Source organism: Syzygium oleosum, unplaced genomic scaffold (assembly GCF_021117445.2).
Source record: "Syzygium oleosum isolate NSW1041296 unplaced genomic scaffold, Sole_v2.1 Sole_v2.15, whole genome shotgun sequence".
In the NCBI taxonomy this organism is placed as follows: Eukaryota; Viridiplantae; Streptophyta; class Magnoliopsida; order Myrtales; family Myrtaceae; genus Syzygium; species Syzygium oleosum.
This window is the reverse complement of record NW_026607499.1, coordinates 7937696-7960875: the sequence shown is the minus strand read 5'-3', so window position 1 is coordinate 7960875 and position 23180 is coordinate 7937696. Positions and strand designations below refer to the sequence as shown.

Below are 23180 nucleotides of genomic sequence, written 5' to 3'. Positions count from 1 at the left end.
TAGTTTGGCACTTTGGGTCCTTAATTGATACCTTGTTCACTTGAGATCCTCTTTTGAAAAAGGCACCTACTTTGGATCCTTATTTGATAATTTCCCCGTTTTTGTTGTTGTTGTTAATGCCATGAAAAACTCCTAATTAGTACACAACCCCAAACCGGTACACCTGTAAAAAAAAATTTCCCTTCGATAGTTTCCGTTGAATTTTACCGCTAAATTGTAGAGTTGGATGACACGTGGTAGTTGACGAGTGTACCGGTTTGGGGTTTTACCTGTTTTTTTATCACATGTTTATCGATTTGTGATTTTTCGTGATATTAATCCAATTTAACGGAAGGTAAATTTGTCATAGGTGTATTGGTTTGGAGTTTTTTGTGATCAAAAAATTAGTTTGGGATAAATTTGTTAACCGATTTGAGATTTTTTTTTATGGTATTAGCCCTTTTACTTTCACATCAAATTTACTGGATATATCGCGTCCTTTCTGATCCTATTCTGACTAGAATATTAGACAATCAAACATAGCCTAATTTGACCCCAAAAAAAAAAACAATACGTAGTTGCATTTTAACGGGTAAAAAGTCACAAAAGAACTACAAATTATATCTACCGTAAGGTATTTATTCCAAAACTCTCTTTTTTTGCGACATAAAAAACTTACTCCAAACATATGCCCATGTGATATATTTACCTCAAATTGTTTTGTGATACAAAAAATCTCAAATTTGTATTTATGTGATGCATTACTTTTTTTATGACACCGAAATTTCCAAACTTAGACTCGCGCCACACATTTACGATCCGTTAATTTTTTTCGTTTCGTGGAAAATAAACTACTCATGGAAAATATTTTCCTTCAACAAAAAAAAATAGAAAACATTTTCTCTCAATGGAAAAAACACATTCAAAAGTGAGGAAAATGTTTTCAAGAAGAGGAAATCATTTTCCCTTCCCTACTTCTTCTTTCACCATTCATTTTAATTATTATAATTATTTATTTTTTTAAAATCGATTATTTTTATTATGTTTTTTCTTTTCTTTCTTTTTTTTTTTACCTTCTTCTCCATGGCCAGTGATTAGCCATAGTCAAGCTTGAACTCGCCAGATCGGCGATGCTCGAGCATTGCCAGAGGGTGGCGAGCTCGGGCCTCGCCACTCGAGAGGTCACTCACCGACCTCTAGCCTTGCCGCCCTTTGGAGCGTCGCCGATTTGGCAACGCCTGAGCCTCGCTGCCCTCTGCGATGCTCGAGCGTCGCCGATCTGGCGAGGCCCAAGCCTCGCTGTCCTCTGAAGACACTTGTGGTCGGTCGCCGGCCTTCGCCGTGACCAGCGATCGACCGGAGAAGAAGGTATAAAACAAAAGAAAGAAAATAAAATAAAATAAAAAAGATAATTAAAAAATCGATTTTAAAAAATAAAAAAATTATTAAAAGTAACGTATTAATTAATTTTCCTCACCAATCGATGGAAAATATTTACCAGATCTTTCTCATGTTTCAGCCGAACACCAGAAAATATTATAATTTTTGTTAGAAAATGGCTTATATTTTCCAGAAACGTGACATTTTCCACGAAACGGAGCCTAAATAAGAATTGGAATTTGCCTATCACCTGAAAAAAGAGGAAAAAAAGAAATCAATATATGAAGAGATGGGAGAATAAATGCACGGACCAACCTTGGATATTTCTTGTCTCACAACAGCATAATGTGCGGCTAATTATGTGAAGGGTCCGATGTTTGATACGACACAATGATCTAATCATAACATTATGTGAATTTACCGAAAGATTTCGGAATAAATCAATTGACGGCCAAATTAAGATATTTTACTAACATAAGATTATATATAACCGATACGAAGATAATTGGTTATTATTTAGCGAACTTTAGCAAAATAAAGAACGATGAAAAGAACATAATTCTTGCCCTCCACAATATGAAGCTAGCTAGATATCCACCAATTTTTTTCTGTTTTTTATGGATACTGGTATGAGCATCCTTGAACTTTTCGATTTGTGCAACATCTAGTCCTTCCGTCATATGCTTTGACAGAAATGCCGATGTGACGGTCCAATGGTGATAGAGTGTTTTTTTTTTCTTTTTCGCTAAACATGGTCCTCAAGTGCTTAAATAGCAATTATGTCGGAACCACATTGGCCCCAAACAATTGTTGACATGGATGAAAAGGATAGAAAAAGGAATATAAAAAATAAATAAATAAATAAATAAGAAACTGGAGGGAGGGGGCGGACATTGGGTAGTAGGGGCCGTGGGGTGTGGTGGCGACGATGATAGCGCCAAGCCACCGGTGAGGGCTTAGCAACCCTCGTCGACAATTGGATCAAGAGAGGATTTGATAGAGATAATCGAGCAACGGTGGCGAGGTTCTTTGTCCCTGTAGCGGTGGTGAGGGTGGCTGAACCTTGCCCACAATCGAACGAGGGTTTCCTAGATCTGGGTAGTTGCGGTTGAGTGTGTGTGTGTGCCGCATGAGAGCGAGAAAGAATGTGATATCTCTGGATTAGTTCATTTGAGCTATTGTTTGCTCTGTCGCCCTAGAGTATATCAATTTCAATTCTAGATGTCCAATTAATGATTGAACCGTGACCAAAACTCTGTTCACTCGTGTCGGTTCGTGTCGACTTATAAAGTCCCGGTGTGTCGGGTCGGGGTCTTATTACTCGGATTTCTTTCTCTGTAACTCGCATTCAATCCGTGCCGTTTTCCATTGTGCAAACGGATAGTGTCTAGTATGCCTCCAAAAACTTAAGGTAGGAAGAAAAGCAAAGGAAGAAATTTTCAGGTCTTTGGTAGTCTTGCTCAAATTGGGGCGTGCCAGATGTTGGAAGTATCTACGGATCATTACTACGACATTCTGCTGGTCCCCACGAAGTCATCCGTTGGTTTGCAATAGATGGAATTTTTCGAGAGGCTCTTCTTTGCCGGCAATAAATCAGTAAAGGTCGGAACAAAATAAATGGGATCCTTTTTATTCCTTATCCGGAAATAGAAATAAATGAGGAAGATATATGTGCGTATAATTTCGGGCCAACTAGCAGAAAAAATATACAGTCTTTAGCCATTGTTGCTAAAATCAACACAAACTTTCAAAAGCATGAAACGAGTACATAGCTTTGTTGTGAATTTAACGTTAATTTTCGAACATTTCGAAGAATAAAATACGTAACAATTTATGATCGTTACGAATTTAATATCCGTCAATAGTCTATCTATTCTCGCCGTTATCTCTCCCACGTGTTCGACATGAATCGACACGAATTTGACGTACGTAAGACAAAATACGGTAGTTTTTTCTAATGACACGACATGCCATGGTTACTAAACTCAGAAATGACACATGAACACCAATTATCAATCCTTATGTTATCTTTTCAAATAAGGAGGATAACTTTAACTCGCAGCAGCCCCAATACTGACTCACAGCAGCCCCAGACCTTCAATAGCTCCAATTTCTAGTCTTCCTCGGCCCTAACTTCCAATTAATTTAAGGGTTAATTCCAAAAAAAAAGCACCAACTTTAGATCGAGAGACAATTCTGGCCCAAACTCTTTTTTGTCCCATAAAAAAGTACCAACTTTAGGTCGATGGACAATTCTGGCCCGAACTTTTTTTGTCTCGTAAAAAAGTACAAACTTTCATTTAAATCCCAAATTTGGCTCCCCATTGACTTTCTGTCTGAAGTTACCCTTGTTTGAGAAAAAAAGTTATGGTGGTGAGTCTGGCGAATCTCTTCCATGGCGTCTGTCGACGGACGGTGGTCTACAGCTTCAGATTACGACAAAACGACGAAGTTTGGCCAGAAAGATTCAATCTGGAGATATTTTTGACTTGCCGGTGAAGTGAAGGAGACGAATAGCTTTACCGTTATTTTTCAAGCTGTGGTTCAGAGAATAAGACAATGAATAATGCTTTAAATCCAGTCAGCAAGTCACGTGGATTTATTGCTAAGGTGGAATAGTCAAATTGGAAAATCAATGGTTTTAAGTCAATAAGGGCCAGATTTAGGATTTAAGTGAAAGTTGGTGCTTTTTTACGAGACAAAAAAAAGTTCGGGCCAGAATTGTCCCTCGACCTAAAGTTGATGCTTTTTTTTTTTTGGAATTAACCCATTAATTTAAACGACTAGGATCTTTTATTTGGAAATATGATTACTTTATTCAATTATGGACAATCGCACTCAGCTTTTTGACATGGGAGAGAAGAAAACCTCAGTGTTTGGTTTGACAGGATCAAATGGAGATCACATCAAGTTAAGACCTAACCAAAAGGCGTTGTTTGGAAATTCAATCCATCGACATCGTCGGTGTCGCTTGAGAAACAAGACGATCAATTCCGTTTCCAGAGCAGAGTCGTGTACCGAATGAACATTTAGAAGAACCTTTAAAAGAGCTTGAACACAAGTAACAACATTCGACAAACGTCGTCCAGACAGTGTCGCGAAAGACAATCCTTACGAGTTATGGTCGCAAAGTTCGATTTAAGGTCGCGTTGAGTTCGTAATCGAGTTCTCTTGAAAAGGGGAAAATTCGATGATAGAGCTTGTTCGAGGATAGGCCTTTCACCCTCTAATATTCTGACGATTAGTAGTTGGTGATCAGTTGGGTGGCTTTATTTTACATTTGAGTGCCATCTTTTGGTCAACCAAATTACAGTCTAGCTAGCTCCAATCAGCTTAGCCAGCAAGTTTTCCTTCTTCTCTATGAGTAGCAAGTAGAGCTCATTGTGTAACTTAAAGTTTTTGCTTTTGAAGACAGCGTGTAACTTAATTTGAAATACTAGGATTCAGATCATTTCAGCTGTAGCGTGTAAGGTACAATGAGGTTGAGAGGTCAAGGTTGAAGCTCTTGCCGAGTTTTTATTATATCTTCCTTGGAAACTAAGATTGCTTCTGCTTTGGAGGTTGATGAGAAATTTTGTCAGTGTCTTTCCATTTGTCTATTTACTCCTTTTTCCCCTTATGAATGTGAGGTCCCAACGGATGTTCTGAAAGGCAATCTGCCAAGAATCGATACTCTGTTTGAGTTTTCTTTTAGATGGGAAAGGCTTGCTTTACCAGAGAATGCAATTCTAAGCATTGAATTTTTCAAAGTGGGCATCTCTTCTGTAGGGCTAGATGCTTTCACCCACCCAAAAAAATGGGTCTACCATAGTAGTACTTTTTTTCAGGTATTTGGGCAAAAGGCTTCACTCTTTAGACGGAGCAAGAGACGGGACCATATTTTGGAATGTCCTTTTTGTATTGCTAATTGAGGAAGAAGAAAGAATAGAAAGTTTTTTTTGTTTTATCGAAAGAAAAATACTTTGGACAGGAAAGGTGAGAGTTTGGTGAGGCTCTAAGTTCGAAAGAGAATGATGTTAGATCCCCCTTGAAAGTCACCAACCATCAGTGAGGAAATTGACTGCCCTAGTGTTCATTAGATTGGGAAAGATGGATAGGGTTGTTGGCTTGAAGTGGATCAACTGCAACCATGCGGAATTTGTTGTCCACCAGATGAGGAATTCATGAGATTTGCCTATCTTCCTGCTTTGGGATGGATACTAACTGTATCATCAATGTTGCACTTGATTCACCCTAATGAATGATGCGCCGAGGACTGGGGAGCGAAACCACAATTCACCAAGATGCTGTAATCGGGTAGACTAATTCGGGTTTTGGACTGGTTTCAGTGAGAATAGAAATCCTCAAGTTACATATGCGAATGAGATCATTTGTTCTTCAAAGGCGCAGAACACCTTCACCGTCGTGCCGATTTAGCAAGTCTGACCTCAAATGGTTGCTCACCACTTTCAGATAATCAACTAACTCAGATAAGGTTATCCGACTAACCCAAACTCTGATACAGAAACTGATGAAGTGCCAACTCAATTTGCTTGCTGTTTGCCAACTTTTGCCACTAACCATAGAACAATACCCGCATGGCGATGGTTCCTAGGTCAATACTTCCTACCATCACTTAGCATGTGCTCAACTAACCAGCACCTCACACAGCTCTCTCTTGACTACAGAGGAACAAATTCTCTGCATCTCAACAACTATGAACTGAGGGAAGGCGATAAATCATAGAAAATATAGATTCACCAAACATGGCACGAGAAAACATCTTAAACATGCCATTGCATGGCATTCACCAGGCAAGGTTGATCGGCAGAGTTTGGACACTAATATATACAAAGGCCATGAAACTTCACTAAGCTATAAACACCGATTTAAAGCATGATACAATTTATGTCGTCCGGCGACTGAATGAGGTATAAGAAAGCTAGAGAAACGTCATCTGACCGATGCCTGCACACTTAAAATGCAACACGTGGGTAGAAAAACTGAGAATTCTCTGGCCATACATGCTACCTTATAAATACCCAGCGCAGCCATGCATTAACTATGAGGACCTCGTCATCAGACATCTGATCCTCGATCAATTCACAAAATGGTTCCTCGGCCTCCTGGCATGCAGGGTTCGTCACAATCTCCAAAAGCACCCTTAACTAAGCAATTGCCTAGATTATCCCCTTCCAAGATGCAACTGCTACTACGAGTGCTTGGGCATCAAGCACCATGCATTGCATGGCCATTATGACTAAAACCAAAGTTTAGTCCTTATCTCAGTCTTTTCTCAGTCATGAGACTCTTATGCCCTTGTCAACATGAAATATTTTCATCGTATCATCTCATGCAGCACCTTGAATTTCTCTGCTGTTGTGTGATGGTTTCCACTTTCATACACCTCAACTAGGGACCTCAAGGCCTTAGATATAATCTCTTTCTTTTGGTTCTCAACTGAAATATCTTCAACTTCGCTATGAGTACTTGTCTCCTTCAATGATGAGCATAGTGCCTTCAACCATTCCTCTAAGAAAGCAGATTTCTAGAAACAACAGAATTTGCACATGAGACAGATATCAGAGGGGAATCCATCAAGGAAAAAAGGACTTAAAAATTGAGCAAATAGGATACTCACTTTCACTAGAAAATCTTTCAAAGGTTGGTGATCTGTACTCCAAACAAGGCTGATAACGTGTAGCATAGAGGAGGTCAACTGCAGAAGATAAAGGGACAATAAATAAATATATGCAAAAAAAAAGTATAGCAAAAAAAACCACACATAAAAGCGCTAAAGTACTAGCCTACTAAAAAGTTCCAAGGATTTAATCAAATTTGCCAAAACCAACATTATGCACATGGTCAAAAATAGAGTGCAATGGCATACGAAGATCCATGCAACGAGCCTACACAGCAAGAAATGATCCATTTGTCATTGCCATTGATGCTACTGCTACTATAAATCAAATTTTATGCGAACTTCCAGTTTCCTTCTCCTAATCTTCTTACTTTGAAAACTAAGTGTAACACAGGTGCAACAACAAAAGATATGCAACTGAAAAAGAGAGTGGTTCTCACTTTTGGTCTGACATTCTATTTGAAAAAAACAAAAATATTCAACAACCAAACTGCATAAGAAGCATAGGCTAGACTCCAGCTATTGACTTGAACTATAGGTTTCAACTGAAAACAAATAAATATAAATGCTTAAAGTAAACATTTTACAGCATAGCATGTAAAGTACGGTTATATCTGTTAGAACGTCAACCCAAAATTTTAAACCATTAGGTGGATGGAGACTACATGTATATAAGGCACATTATAACCACTTGTGTGGGATTATACTTAACACATCCCTCACATGTAAGCAGCTTGCTTACATGCGCTCAACTTGGCTTGGCTATTGTGAAATGGGCACGACTCCTATTTTATGCCAGCAACCACGAGCAATGAGTTTGGGAGGGAAGTGTTAGGATCTGAACTCTTGACCTGCGCTATGCTCTGATACCATGTTAGAATTTTGTGGGACAACAACCAACTGTTTTAAAAGACTAATAAATAATGACATTGTTTAATAGTTAAATATTCCAACAGTCCCCCTCATGCACAGGCTAGACTTTGGCCTACAATTAAATCTTGGAAACATAATATTGGAAAGCAAATAAAGGGTCTGGAAAGATTTGAACTTAGGACCTCATTTTCCAATACCATGTTAGAATGACCAACCCAAAAGTCCTAAGTTATTAAATGAAGGGAGACTATATGTACATACGATAGATTATAAGCGATGTGGGATTCAACTTAACATTATTGTACCTGTATCATCACTTAATACTTTGAGTGAAAGTCTTAGACGTAACATGTCAAAGGCAGCTTTTTTACAAAGTAAGCCATCAAAATGAGGAAATAAGATGGAATGTTTCCCGACCTGCTTCTCAAGTGCAACTCTGTACTTGAAATTAGAGGGGTTTGCTACTTGATCTGAGCCAAGATTCTCAAGCACATGTTCCAACCCTTGGACCACATCTGAGAAAGATCTACCATAATCTACATCAAGACAAAGAATGAACATGGTGTTAGAAGAAGAAATACAATATTGCGTGAAGCCTTTGATGTGCTTAAAATAAAGGGTTTGTATATTGCATTTTTCAAGTACAAACATATAGAAAAATGGATCGGGAATCCTTGCGGATCAATGGAAAGTCAATATGCTGGAAGGCCATGAAAAGCATGGATCAGAGAATTAATTCAATCTAGCGCTGACTCATAGACACTAATTTCCATCATGATTGGGTAATGACTACCACTTATTACTTCATATCGGATTGTATTTCTTATAGTTAGTCAGCAGGTTTTGTTTTTTTCAATGGCTATCAAGATCTCTTCCAAGATGCAAAACCACACGGCAGCATCTCACAGTATACCTGCTTAAAAAGACAAGAATGATACCCTCAAACTGCTAACAACTATCATTCTTCTCTTGCAAAACAGAAATTCTTTATCCTTACTAACCTATGTCATCACTCACATATAAGTCCGAAAAACGTAAATTAAAAAAAAATTAGCTAACTAATGAGTAAATTAGGTTTTCCATGCTGTTGTAAATAATCTGTACTTAATTAAATTCTCTTTTGCTTCCTAAAAGAACCTTTAAGTTTGATGTCTGGATCAGTTTTCTGCTTGCGTCTTTCTCCTCTTTTCCATTTCACTTCATCTTATCCAGGATAAAGAACACATAAATTGTAGAAATATAGCAACACTGGATTAACATGTTGTGCTAAAAGTGACCATACCTAGACCACTTACTAAGTCCACCAAAATGATACTTTTATATTGAACAAAAAACCGGCAACTGGTACTCACAACATTTAGATGCTGGAACAGCTAGAGCAGCAGCAGCTTGTATCCTGATCTTGAAGTTAGAAGAATCACGTAGAAGTAATAGGAGAATGCTGAAAACAGATGGAGCCCTGCAATAAGAAATAAGATGCAGAACCTATTACATTGAGAACATTCATACAATCATAAGTATTGTCAGAGAAAGAGAGGTACATTCAGTGAGGAACAATATATCAGCAACAGAAAATCAAGAGGAGGGGAGGGAAGAATGAGTTGAGAAAAGAGGAAAGCCTTAGATGCAAATAAGAATATCAGGATAGAAAGCCATTGAACAATACGTGAGGACTGAACCACGAAATGAAAGGTGGGGCAAATTTTACAGAACATACCAATCCTCATCTCTCAGCTGCATTGTCTCATTACGAAATAAATTACTCAACGCATGACAAACATTCCATTGGACCTGTTAAAGAATTTCACTTAGACAATATTCAGGAATCAACACTAACTACAAAAGAACACAGGAGAGGTTATCCCCCATGTACCTTAACGTTCCCTGTTGTCACACAGGAAAGAAAAGCCTGGACCATCCTTCCTAACATATCAGAACCTCCACAAGAAGCCACACTGGACAGTCGTCTCTGAATAATCTGAAGATACACGGTCGATGGATGTCCCTCAGAGCTGCTAGTCTTAGATGAACTTGCACATTCTGCAAGCCTCTCATGAGCACCAGGTAAGCTTGTACGTGTGACAAATCGGGAGAGACTCCCAAGAGCCCGTACGGCATTTGACTTTACCTAGAGAGCAGATCAAAGGACAAGAAAGAAAAGCCCTGAGTGAACACAGTAGCATGAAAAGCCGGCTAACATGAGCTCCTCTAGGAAAATGAGGACTTTTCAAGTATGGAAACCTTTCTTACTTCAAAAGTTATGCTATCAGTTACTAGTTACTAGGCCAAGATAAAGATGACATCGCAGAAAGCTAGCCACTCAATACACTTCAGCTCTAAAACTTGAAAGTAGTATGAATGGGAAAATGATTCGGGACCAATCCCTTGTTGTTCCACAAGTCAAATAAAATCAACAATAAAGGGAAATGTAGTTGGACAAATATTGTTACCTAATTATATACCCATCAAACCAATTAATTCAATGTCCTGTAAACTCTTACCATGTCTTCTTATAATTCTAATTCCCTTTTAGACACATAATATCCTATTTGGCGGAAGAATATGTCAATCTTTTATGCACCAAACACCAACCTTCCAATTAGTTGCCTTTCAGAATTTCATTCTAACTAATTCCATCATCCTCTTGGGTACACTTCATTCAGAGAGTATCTTTGCATAGTATGACCACAGCTGTTCATAGGATAATGAACTCCTTTGAAAACCCAACCCTCGTACACAATAATATCTTATCGCAAAAACTAAATTTCATCATGTATACACGAGCCTATTATTGAAAAATAGAACCTTTCTCAGAGCTAAGTTGCATTTTGTAGTCATTATGCATTTTTCGAATTCTTCCAATTGGATCCATAAGCAGCAAATCTTATCCTTGAATAAGATTGATACCAGCAGAAGCTAACATTTTATGTTTTTATAATTCTAATAACTGCTCAACTTCCCCCTCTCCTTATTTGACATATACATAATACTAATTAGTTCCATCCAAAACTAAAAAGTTGTAAATGGTAAGGTGGAAGAAGATCTTTTCCTTTCTAACAAACCAGTTTACCCCCAGACATTGTAAAGGAGTCCGAAATTCTATAGGTTCCTGCTTCTATGAATGACATAAGCTGAAGGCACCCCCTCCTTCAATCCAAAGTTTCCTGATAATTAAGTGCGTAAGAAATATCATTCTTATCATGTCAATTGTTTCCTTTCCTTTCTTCTTTCTTTGTGTGTATGTGTATGTGTGTGTGTGTGTGTGTGAGAGAGAGAGAGAGAGAGGCACCTTCTAATTAATACGTCATTCAGTTAGGACTTGTTTGGGGTTTAGGGCAACTTATTGTAAGTCAATAAATTAATGGGGACATTCTTGCCAAAACACAAAAAAGATTGATATAACGGTTTGAAGTCTGAAAAGAAATCTACAAGATTTAACACAACTTTGCCAATATTTACTGTATTTAAAAGATCTTAGTTATTTGATGTTAAATAAGAGTCGAATCCAAAATGCTAAAAGTAAAAGTATAAGCAAAAAGCATAGGACAACTCCAAATACACACAATGCTAACACATATCTGACTGCTATATTGAATAAACCCAAAAGCACACCACCATCAACACAGCATACAAAGATTCATGCTCATGCACATCATCATGGACTTGGAACAAAGTGTAAAAAATGGCTTGTAGGAATGTTGAGTCAATATCGCACTTACCTTGTCTCCATCTTTGGTTAAACGCAAAGCACACTCAACTAAGAATGCCAAACGTTGATCACATTTCTCCAATTCTACAGGACAAAAAGATTATAATTATTATCGATAGGCGAAACATCATCCGTTAAGGAAAAAAAATACTAATGCATTTTAGATCAACCTAAAAGCTCCATTTGATGCTTGTCACCAAAACAGTGACGGAAAGAATCACATATGTTTGCCAAGGCCCAACAGGCTGTCACACGCACCTGAAACAAATACCCATGCTTAATCCTACCTCAAAGAAATACTAAAACACCACAAGCTAGACAAAAGAGTACCGAAACTATGGAATCGTGGGTGTTAACTTCCACGGCATGAATCAACTTGTCAACAATCTCTGCACTACAAAGATTAACTTCTTAGTAGATATTAATTTTATGCATGTTCTTCTTAAATACAATCCTAACTACTGCCAGATTTTGATCCTTATTATAGCTAGTTGTTTGACTACCTCTGAGAAACTTCTGGAAAACATGCAATCACACCAATGGCTCGACAAGCAGCAGACCTGACAGAAGGTACAGCATCTTCCAGAGCAGCATAGATCTACATTTTTGAAAGTCAATCAACTTTCAATAAGACAAAACGATGCTGTTGTTCATGAGCAAATGAAGGGAAATGTTAGGCTCAAGATTTGATTGGAGAACCTACAGTAGAGGACAGAATGAATTCCTGTTTGTGCTTTGGCAGGGAATTGAATGCCGAAGAAGTTATACCAGCAAAAGAAGTGACTGATGCTGTCCTAACCTAGTAGACCCAAAAACAAAAACAAGGAGAGAGAGAGCTTCAGTTAAGAAAATTTCATTCTAGATGCCAACATCTTCTCCTAATTATGTAATTTAAAACGAGAGGGGAAAAAAGATACAAGTAGTAAAAAGAGGAACAACTAAATTTTGTTTTTATGTCTAAAATGATGACCCGTTAACATCTTATCAGTAATTACTGCATTGATAGAAATCATTGGACATTACCTTTTTTTTATAACAAGAAAACACAGTCGATTACAAATACATACATCGCAAGTTTGTTGGAACTGTGGTGGTAGCTCTTTAAGCCAACGTTATTATGTAGAACAGTGTTTGCTTCCTTTCTCAACAAACAGTGATTCTGACGGACAAAGAAAAGCAGAAGGTACTTTTCAAGGTTATTTATACTGTGATCAACGTATGTTCAAGGATGAGTAGTCAACCAACCAGTGAAGAACTGTGCCGCAAGGTCAGTGGTAAATATTTCTCAATTGCCTCACACCATTGCTCACTTCCCGTATGACTTGCTTCAGAATTGCCTCTGGAATTATCTGGGCTTTCTATAATATAAGATGGGGCAGATGAGATCTTTTTCATCCTCACAGACTCAGATGCAAAAGGGCTATCAATTAATCTATCATCACATAGATCTTCAGTTCCTCTAAATCCAGAAATTGCCCGAAGACATTCATCCAAAACCTGATGATTGGATTATGAAGTTAAAATATATAAAAAAATGACTCAAATTTGATTTGACTTGAACACATGAAGAGTATTAACTATGTTGCTCGTCTATAGTAACTGTCAATTTTTACCTTTAAATTGCATCGCTTAAAATGGTCCTTTAAGTTGAAATAATGTCAATGACAAGCAATATCGGAAAAAAATAAATGTAGAGAGCAAGAAAGGAAGCAAAATATGGAGACTAAAGCAATCTAGCAATGTACCCAGAGAAATTTTTGTATAATCAACAAAAAAAAATGCATGGCATTTTTTGCCAAGAGGAGATGAAAGGTTGAAATACCATGCAAATAGAGCCTTAGAACACATTTTAATGTTAATTCGAAAAGGCAGTGTGAGATATCATCCCAGATAACCCATGCACCAGATTCTTTGAACCCTTCATGACAATAGTATACATGGGTCATCAATCAAGAATATTGCCAAAAAGAGTTGGATTAAAGACTACCATGAGCATTATCTCTACATACTTGGATAACATTCCATTTTAAAAGTTCTCTTCACCTATCAAAAAGGAATATTAAAAAAGTTCACTACAAAATACTTAATTGTATTAGTGGTCTACTGATTCAGACACAGTAACACAGTCACTAGAAAAACCAAAAATAGCAAAACACGGTTGGTCGGATCCAAGAGTATTGGTGCACGAAGCTCCCTCGATGCATGGGGCCAGGAGAGGGTTCGACCACTTTGGATTGAAGGTGGAAAAAGGGTAAAAAAAACACGACTGCAAGTGGTTATGCTATATAGCAGTAGTGCCGGTGCTGTTAATAGCACCAAAACAAACTACAGAAGGTGGGAAAAGGGTAAAAGATTTCACACCTTGACAGCAGCTGCAATGACTTTCTCCCCAAGGACCCCACATATATTTCCACTTTGTCCTCTGCATACGCTCCTAGGGAACTCACCAACTCCAAGGTTAACATAAACAACTGAGAAAACTTGTTGCCAGCACCCTAGCATTATGCTCGGGTAATTGTGTGATACAGCTCTAATACCCTGCAGCAAAAGCAAATGTAGAAGAAGATCCTTCAGAATGACTCAACATCATGATGTTTGAGACTTTCAGAGCCTTTAATCAGAGCAACAGTAGGAAAAATCTGAATGAGTTCTTATAATTTCGTTTTTTTCATAAGTAAGAGAAATTCAATATGAGGCACCAAGCAGGTGCCGAGCCATTTACAGAAGGAACTCAAAGCCAAAGAGAGCGTACCCAATAGCCCACAATTACACACTGAATTACGTGTTTATTCACGTAGAAATTTGAAACAAAATAAGGAGACCATTGTGCAACCCGAAAGCAGTCAATTCTTGGACCCGGATCGGTCTAATAAGGTTAGTGAGCTCGACATTCCCATTGCTGTTAGAAAGGGTGTAAGATCATGTACACAACATCCTATTTCTAATTATGTTTCCTATGGACATCTATCTCCTTCTTTTAGAGCTTTTGTTACAAGGGTTTCAGGTGAAAATCTTCCTGAGGATATTCATAATGCCTTAAAAAAACCACAATGGAAGAAAGCTGTATTTGAGGAGATGAGTGCCTTTGAGAAGAATAACAACTGGGATATTGTTGAAAAACCCAAGGGGAAGACTCCAGTAGGATGCAAATGGGTTTTTACAGTTAAATACAAATCTGATGGCTCAGTGGAAAGGTACAAAGCAAGATTAGTCGCCAAGGGTTTCACCCAAACATACGGGATTGATTACGGGGAGACATTTGCACCTATAGCGAAGCTGAATACTATACGAGTAATTCTCTCTCATGCAGCAAACCTTGATTGGAAACTACAACAACTCGATGTCAAGAATGCATTCCTAAACGGTGAGAAGTTTATATGGATCTTCCGCCAGGATTTGATGATGCGAAGAAGTATGGAAAGGTTTGCAGATTGAACAAAGGTCTTTATGGGCTGAAACAATCTCCTAGAGCCTGGTTTGGGAGATTCACTAAAGCCGTCTTACAACAAGGATATTGTCAAGCACAGACGGATCACACTCTTTTTTATAGACATAAGGAAGGTAAGAGTACTATCCTTATTGTTTATGTTGACGACATTATCTTAACAGGTAATGACGAAGAGGAAATGTCAAGGTTGAAGGGGAAGTTAGCTGCTGAATTCGAAATTAAGGACTTGGGATCCTTAAGATATTTTCTTGGAATGGAATTTGCAAGAAATAGAGAAGGTATTTCCGTTACCCAAAGAAAGTATGTATTGGATTTATTGAAAGAAACAGGGATGCTTGGCTCTAAACCTGTTGATACTCCAATGGAACCATTAAGCAAAACCGGGCAGAAAGTCGATGGGACACCTGTAGATAAAGGAAGGTATCAACGTTTGGTAGGTAAACTCATTTATCTTTCACATACCAGACCTGATATAGCATTTGCTGTAAGTGTGGTAAGTCAGTATATGCATGATCCTACTGAAGAAGATATGGAAGCTGTCTTTAGAATTTTGAAATACTTGAAGGGTACACCTGGAAAGGGGCTGTTTTTCAGAAAAAATGAGAATAGATTAATTGAAGGATATACAGATGCTGATTGGGTAGTATCAGTGGAAGATAGGAGATCAACTTCTGGTTATTGTACTTTTATTTGAGGCAATCTTGTAACCTGGAGGAGTAAGAAGCAGAGTGTTGTGGCTAGAAGCAGAGCAGAGGCAGAATTTCGAGCTTTGGCACACGGAGTTTGTGAACTTATTTGGCTGAGTCGTCTTATGAAAGAGTTACAAGTTCACGGGGAGCTGCCTATGAGGATGTATTGTGATAACAAGGCTGCTATTAGTATTGCTCATAATCCAGTTCATCATGATCGCACTAAACATGTAGAGGTAGATAGACACTTCATCAAAGAAAAGATAGAAGATGGAATTATCAGTTTAACATACGTCCCTACCAGGAATCAAACAGCTGACATTTTGACTAACGGCCTATCCAAAAAAATGGTTGAAAGTCTACTCGACAAGTTGGGTACGTACGATCTGTACAACTCAGCTTGAGGGGGAGTGTTGCGGATCCTTAGCAGATTTTTAGGATTTAGTTTTTTACCTATTTCAGTTATGATTTCTTTCTAAAATTCTTCTTATCATTAGGGATAAATATCTTATTTATTTTTTATTCCTTGTATTTTGGGATCTTATTGTTTTTCTGTTCCTAGAGATAATTTTCTACAGCTTATAAATTTGTAAGTAGCGATTCAATCAATAATACAGTTTAGCTAGTCTTTTCTCCTTCAACCAACTCAACAGTTTTTCATCCAGGTTTGCACGTTGAGGGTGTTGAAAGCATCTCAACTCGCTTGCATATGGCATTTAGTGGCCTTATGTACACGTACTCTCTCTCCTCCAAATTTCTTAACTTTTGGGTTACATTTTCTAAAAGAATAGCTAAATTAGACAGGACAGCGTGATATGCCAAGACCTCCACTTGGCACCTCAGCAACTCTGTACAAATTTTCACATTCACTATGTTCGTTGAAATGTTGTATTTAACCATAATAGACGTACTATAACTGCCTCATCCCAGTTCCATCCTGATTTTGTAGAATATGTAAGTACAACATGTAACTCTATAAAGAAACCACTACATCACCTGGTCGTTTGTCCATTATAGTATCAAACCTACTAAATTCCCTATTAGTCACTGTAATTAGGGTACCTGGAGAGCCTCAAATCTTGTTGTCAGGTTCATCGGCGGCTCGGAATGCTTAAATAAGGTAGATAGAACACCCAATTTCTTGGGAGTCTTTGAGAAACCTGAAGAACAAGATTGAGAGCCTCTATTGGAATCATAAGTGGAGAAAGCAGAATAAAGTCTCTGAAGAAATAAAACAGATTAAGGTATGTCTAGATTCCAAGTGAAAGGCATGCTCAAATTCGGTGGATACCACTAACCCTGCGATATTTCTCCAGTAAGCATTTCTTGCACTGGCACTGAGGGGGATGAAGTTGACAGAGCCGCAGTCAAACAACTGATTGTAGCTGCCTGTCAAGGAAAAAATTACAAAGGTTAAATATATGCACATATTCAATATACATAATCCAAATTCAGTATGCTAACCAGAAGACTGGTTTGATCCATTTTGGATGAAAAGTCTTCTTCTATTCTGGCTTGTAGAGATTCGATAACAGTTGGCAACAACTCACGACGCATTCTCATATATCTGTAGAATAAATACCAACAATAACCAGAAATATGTATCAATGGAGTGAGAAACAACAGGAAAGTGCACCTGGTCTGAAGCACTGGCTATGGGGAGGTCATGGAATATTAATATCTTAGGTAAAGGACAATAGAACAATTTCCTAGCAAAGTGATCCATACGGTGTGGAAGATATCAAGAGCATAAGAATCTTGAACAAAGATCCCAGCAATCCACTATGTGTTTCACGCATGATTAGGTGGATAATTCCTGCCAATACAGCAATAAACCAAAATAGTTAATTCACATGCTACTAAAAAATAATGGCTGTGCCGTGCAGGTTGCGTGCACCAACTCAGCCTGATATCAGCAATCTTCTACTCCCTCCAAGCTAATGTACAGAGGAAGCAAATTTCACTTGAAAATCACTAAAAAAACCCTCTTCAAGTACCTCTATGAAGTTGCATTAAAATCTCGCCAAGGGAACTTGATAAGGATGTAAAAGATCCAAGCTTAGAGGGATCCCTGTATTCTGCGATCTGCATAAAAGCAGATGAAGGACCATCCAATAAAACAGCCAGAGTGGTTGCAGCTGCTATCCGCACCTAGACACCAGGAAAAAATAGCTAAGAGCAACCACAAGAAAGTATTTATCATAATAAAACCAAATAGGGATAAGTGCAGTAGAAGTCCTAAAACTTATCGCGAAAGTGCAATTAAATCCTAAAACTCTCAAAAAGTGCAATCAAGTCCTAAAACTTATCAAATTGATGCAATTAAGTCATTCAGTTAACACCATCAATTTATTTAATAAAAAATGCTGACATGGCATTTTTAAATTTTTTTTCTTCAAATCAGATTTTCATTAGACTAAAAAATTTTAAAAAGGCTAAAATTTTATTTAAAAAACAAAAGTGAAAAGAAAGAAGAAAATGGCAAGGCGAGGCAGGGCCTCGCCTGTGGGCGTTGCCGCCGCCGCCGCCGCCGCTGCCCATCGCTGGAGGAGCCGGTGGAGGTTGCCAGCCCGGGAAGAGGCTGGTCGGCCCTCACCAGCCCCGGGCGATGGCACCCAGATCCGGGCGACGCCGGCCCTCCCCTGGGGCCAGTGACCATCGCTCGCCCCGGGCGAGGCGTTGCCAACCTCACCCGAGGCAGGTGAGGCTCGTCGGCCCCAAACGAAGGCTGATGTCGCCCAGATTTGGGGACCCTCGACCCAGTTCTAGGCAAGCCTCGCCAGGCCTAACGAGGGCCACCGGCCCTCGCCCAAGGCTGGCGACGCCTCGCCCAACAGCCTCACCTAGGGCGAGCGATAGTCACCGGCCCTAGGGGAGGGCCGGTGTCCCCAGATCTGGGCACCCTCGCCCGAGCCTAGCAAGGGTCGCCGGCCCTCAGCCGAGGCCGGCAACGCCTCGCTCAGGGTTGGCGAGGGCCGACCAGCCTCACCCCAGGTCGGCCCTCGCCAGCCCAGGGCCGGCGACCTCCGCCGGCTCCTTCGGCGATGGGCGGCGGCGGCAACGCCCCCGGCGAGGCCCTACCCTGCCCTACCATTTTTTTTTTCAGTTTTGTTTTTTAAACAAAATTTTAGCTTTTTTATTAAATATTTTAATCCAATGAAAATCAGATTTGAAGAAAATAATGATAAAAAAAATGCCACGTAGGAGAGAGAAAGTAATTAAAAAATGTCAAGTCGGCATTTTTTATTAAATAAATTGATGGTGTTAACTAAAGAACTTAATTGCATCAATTTGACAAGTTTTAAGACTTGATTGCACTTTTTAAAAGTTTTAGGACTTGATTGCACTTTCGTGATAAGTTTTAGGATTTGATTGCACTTTTTGAAAGTTTTAAGACTCAATTGCACTTTCGTGACAAGTTTTAGGACTTTTAGTGCATTTATCCCAACCAAATAAGGTAGAAACAATATAGAAAAATAATCCAAACAAAGGCTGACAACCATAAGAAATGGTTCACCCATGTGGCATAATACTAAAATAATTCCTAATAGAACATTCAGAAACTGATTGGATTACTACTTCGTTATCAATAGATCCAGAGTGGTCTGATAGGAACTCATATGGAAGTGTAAAAGTACCTTCAAATAAGGATCGAACAACAAGCATGTCATCAGAGTAGGATCGAACTTCCTGTAGGCAGGGTAAGATCATGAAACAAGGACAAGGACACCGAAGGTTCAATGACATGAGAAAATCGGTTCACTTTGAAGGAAAACAAATTGATCTCCTCACCTTGACTCTAATGCATCACTGGTGGGTAGAATCATGGTCCACTGAGCTGTGAAGGATTTGTGATCAGCTTGACAAAGGTCCTTCTCACCAAATTAGAGAAAGAATCAATTATGAAGGTTCTAATGAACATTAATAGTTTTCAGTCTGCAAAGACAACGAATATTAAATTTGATCGATTCATTTAACACGGCAATTCTTCAGGTATAGAACATTAAAAAAGAAAAAAGAAACTTCCATTGCTGCCAAATACTACCAAGCCTTAAGCGCATACAAACCCAAGAAACCAGTAGCAATTGCATAGTAACAAACACAGCCCGTATACCAGCCATGATAAGCTCAAGCACAGGGGGGTTTAACCTTTCCAGCCATATAGTCTAGCCAACCCTCTTCACCACATCAGGAAGAAGATGTCACATCCAATCAATAAGCCCAGAGACTAGACTGAACCAAACAGAGCTGGTTGCAACTTGAGTACCACATATGCTAAACAGGAAATAGGTCCTAACAATTTGCAAACCTCACAACAAGTAGAAATTTAATTCAATGTAAACTTAATAATTTATTTACCTACGTAGTAGATGCGGAGGGGTATTCTGCTGTAAATAAGAAATGCTTCTTACAAATTATACTCATGTCTTGATAACTATCTATAAATTCAACTAGAGCTGGTTTTGTCTCACTTTTTAGATATTTCGACCATTACCCTTACATCAAAATATATCTATGTATATATTTAAGCAAGAGCTGGCTTTTGTCTGACGTTATAGATGTTCCACTAATACTCTTCTTGCATCAAAATATATAAAAAATGAAAAATAAAACTACACTCTCTTCATCAAGCAACCACCCAATTTACACATGTTTAATAACTACCCATTGCATCCACTCAATTAAGTAATCGTTCAATTCCTTCCAAAACAAGATTCCTTTCTCACCATACATAATTAATCCACGAGCACATGCCTCAACACTAGTTTCTCAAAAGGCAAAGTAAGGACAAACCCTAGCTAGCAAAGTTGTGTGCCACAAGCATCAAAAGCCTTGCATGACACAAATCTTGTATCCAGCAAATTTGGAAGCAGAAAGCCATCTTGTTGTAAGATTACCTGGACGCAACGAATGGCGGCTATTCTGACCTTAGAGCTCTGTGTAGCATTGCTTTCTCTTCCTAGGGTATCACTATCGCTGTAATCTGAATCTGATGACATGAACTCTACTGTGGAAGATTCATGATCAGAGGAACTCTGTGAATCCAATTTTTTAATGTGCTTAGAGCAAGAACTGTCCTTTTTCCGTAAATGCGGAGGCCTATATGGTTTATGATCTGCTTTTTGTTGTTGACCTAATCTTGAACCTGAGCTCCCAGAACTAACTTCCTTCTCCCCCCAACTGACAATTGGAAGATCATGCTGCAGTCTGCTACTTGTGAGACCATATGTAAAAAATCCACGTAAAGCCACTACAAAACCAGGTACCTGCAGTAGATTTCTCAAGTCAAGCATATGCTGCAGATGTATATGTACACATACCTAGAGTATGAAATAGTACTTGGGTCCTAAACAATCCACTTACATGTTCAGAAAGGGAACACTTAGGTTCCACAAGAACCAAATGCAGACACTGAAGAAGAGAAGCATAAAACCTGCACAAAGGAGGTGCCAAACTCTGCTTCGGTAAGTAATCGAGTCACCAAAAACTGGGCAAATCTCCAAATTGCATGAAAAAGGTTATTATCATTGAAGCAAGTGTGCACATTTGGGCGCACACGCGTGTGTATGTGCTTGTTTGTGAGAGAGAGAGAGAGAGAGAGAGAGAGAGAGAGAGAGAAGAGTACTTGGACATGACATTGTCTTCCACAATCAGATTCATAGACGCCAAAGAATCCATCTCTTTCCGTATCACCTAAGTAGTGAGAAAAAAACCTTAGGTGAGACATGTTCTCACAAACAGAACAAAGGCAAAAAATGCTATGCAGAGCACACCTCGATGACTAATTGCCAGATGTCAGATGGAAACAAGGATCCAGCTCTGGAGAAAGCTTCTCCCAGCATAGTAAATGCAAGAGTTTGGACTTCCCATAAACTGCTAAATCTAGGCGTTCTCTTCTCAGCAAAAGCAGCATGTATCTTGTTGACACTTCTATAGGATGAAGAAAGCAGTTTCATACGGGTGCAGGCAACATTGTGACAAAGAAACTTCACTAGCTCCATATTCTCAGACAAAGATGATTTTCTGTGGAATGCGCCAATAAGGCATCTGAAAAGAACCAATGAGAAAATTAGAGTCAAAATATCATCCAGCAGACTTCAACCTTGCCAAAGGCAGGCATAAAATGTTGACAGAATAAAGTGAGAATGAACTGACATATATTTTCTTATATGCCACATTGTGCTAAACTAATATGAAGGCAAATCTTTTACATGGAAGAATACTTAGAGCATTCAGACAAGCTAAATCTCATGCGCTGACCTTAAAGTCTCTAAGCAGTCCATGATAGGTCTAATTCTAGCTGCATTGGCAAACTGCCCACCCTTCATTCCCTCTCCACCCATCAAAACTTCCATAGACTTATCAAAAGAGTTGAGGATACGCATCCAAGAAGATGAATTTATATCCAGTGAAACACGGCGAGTAACATCATGAACCTGAAAGAATCAAATCAATTCAAAGAAGAATTAGCCCATTCAATGCCTCAGTAGTTTCCCCACCCCGTAGAGATAATAAGCTGGAGAGCTGGTTCGCAGAAGAAAACCCATACCAAGTGACACAAGTGAGTGTAGAAAGAGCTCCCATTCCCATGAACAAGATCCGCATTTGAAACCAATTCTATCAGAAATAGCACATCTGAGGAGACCTGACAGAGAAACGAACAACAAAACAATCAAACTAAAGCACTCCAAACTTCAAGTTCCACTACCGAAAATGATTACCAATCGAATTCAAAGCCGTTAACAATCTATAATGCAAAAAATCAAACAATAACACAAAGCAAGAACTTCAAAAGGAGCCTCCTGGAACAATGACGTATCAATTCCAACACGTTAAGCATAACAGCAGTTCCAAAAACCAAAATTAGGAGCAACGCTCATCGCAGAACGCTTGAGGACCTCTTGAGGAGGGAGGTTAGGAGCAGCAGCGACGAGAGCCGAGGAATTAGAGAAGATGAGGCTGTGGAGGAGATCCGCGAGGGAAGTTCTCGGAGGGCTCGTGAGCGTCTCGTCCCTAAGAGTCAGGAACCCTGTCCGCCATGACCTGATCGCCGCTGCCGACGGCGCGGTGGCCGCCGCCGCCGTGGAGCTCCCCGCCATACTTCAGCAGCAGCCGCCGCCGCCGCGAGCGAAGCCTCCCATGCCGAGATTGCCAAATCCAACTTGCTGACTGGCTGGGAACGCTGAAATTTGAGGCCACGATGCCGGAGGTGGGCGGCGGCGAGGGCTCGTCGAAGTCGAGTCGGAATTCTCCGCGGTCCGCCGTTGATCGTCGGAGTCTTGTTACCAGTGAAACGCAATGGGATCACAGTTTGTTCTCCGGAATTTTAGAAGTATGTCAATTTGGCCCCATCTAGTTTTCACTTTTTTCATTTCGCACCACAATTTTGACAATATTTCTTAATCCAACCTCCTAGCTAAAGAGTCTCGATAGACTTTCATTTTTCTATTTCACTTAGGCTCCCATTTTTTTTTTCAAACT

At 39.2% G+C, this 23180-nt stretch overlaps 1 protein-coding gene across 2 annotated transcripts; it reads right to left on the bottom strand.

Annotated features, from left to right (window-relative positions):
• Window positions 1-6061: 6061 nt before the first annotated feature.
• LOC115675496 (uncharacterized) lies at window positions 6062-23011 on the bottom strand. 2 transcript variants are annotated; one of them, XM_030598192.2, is made up of 27 exons: window positions 22598-23011; window positions 22249-22344; window positions 21960-22135; window positions 21473-21746; window positions 21325-21392; window positions 21063-21132; window positions 20597-20965; window positions 19491-19570; window positions 19337-19388; window positions 17696-17849; window positions 17427-17514; window positions 17163-17265; window positions 16997-17087; window positions 16761-16858; window positions 13923-14099; window positions 12807-13058; window positions 12265-12360; window positions 12065-12159; window positions 11892-11955; window positions 11732-11819; window positions 11572-11645; window positions 9726-9980; window positions 9570-9643; window positions 9205-9311; window positions 8270-8388; window positions 6980-7057; window positions 6062-6886 (listed from the first exon to the last, which is right to left on the bottom strand). In XM_030598192.2, exons 1-27 carry the CDS (start codon window positions 22796-22798, stop codon window positions 6677-6679), a joined length of 3609 nt encoding a protein of 1202 aa, XP_030454052.1. In that variant the 5' UTR covers window positions 22799-23011; the 3' UTR covers window positions 6062-6676. The 2 variants fall into 2 exon arrangements, with proteins under 2 accessions (XP_030454052.1, XP_056174269.1); XM_056318294.1 differs by lacking the exon at window positions 12807-13058.
• Between the last annotated feature and the right edge of the window lie 169 nt (window positions 23012-23180).

Excerpts from the sequence above, each read along its gene's own strand:
- LOC115675496 (XM_030598192.2), bottom strand. The coding sequence starts at position 22,798 with ATGGCGGGGAGCTCCACGGCGGCGGCGGCCACCGCGCCGTCGGCAGCG. Across the intron at positions 13,059-13,922 it reads TCATTGCAGCTGCTGTCAAG|GTTTTGGATGAATGTCTTCG; the intron begins GTGTGAAATCTT and ends TCCAATCATCAG. Across the intron at positions 12,160-12,264 it reads AATTCATTCTGTCCTCTACT|ATCTATGCTGCTCTGGAAGA; the intron begins GTAGGTTCTCCA and ends TCAAAAATGTAG.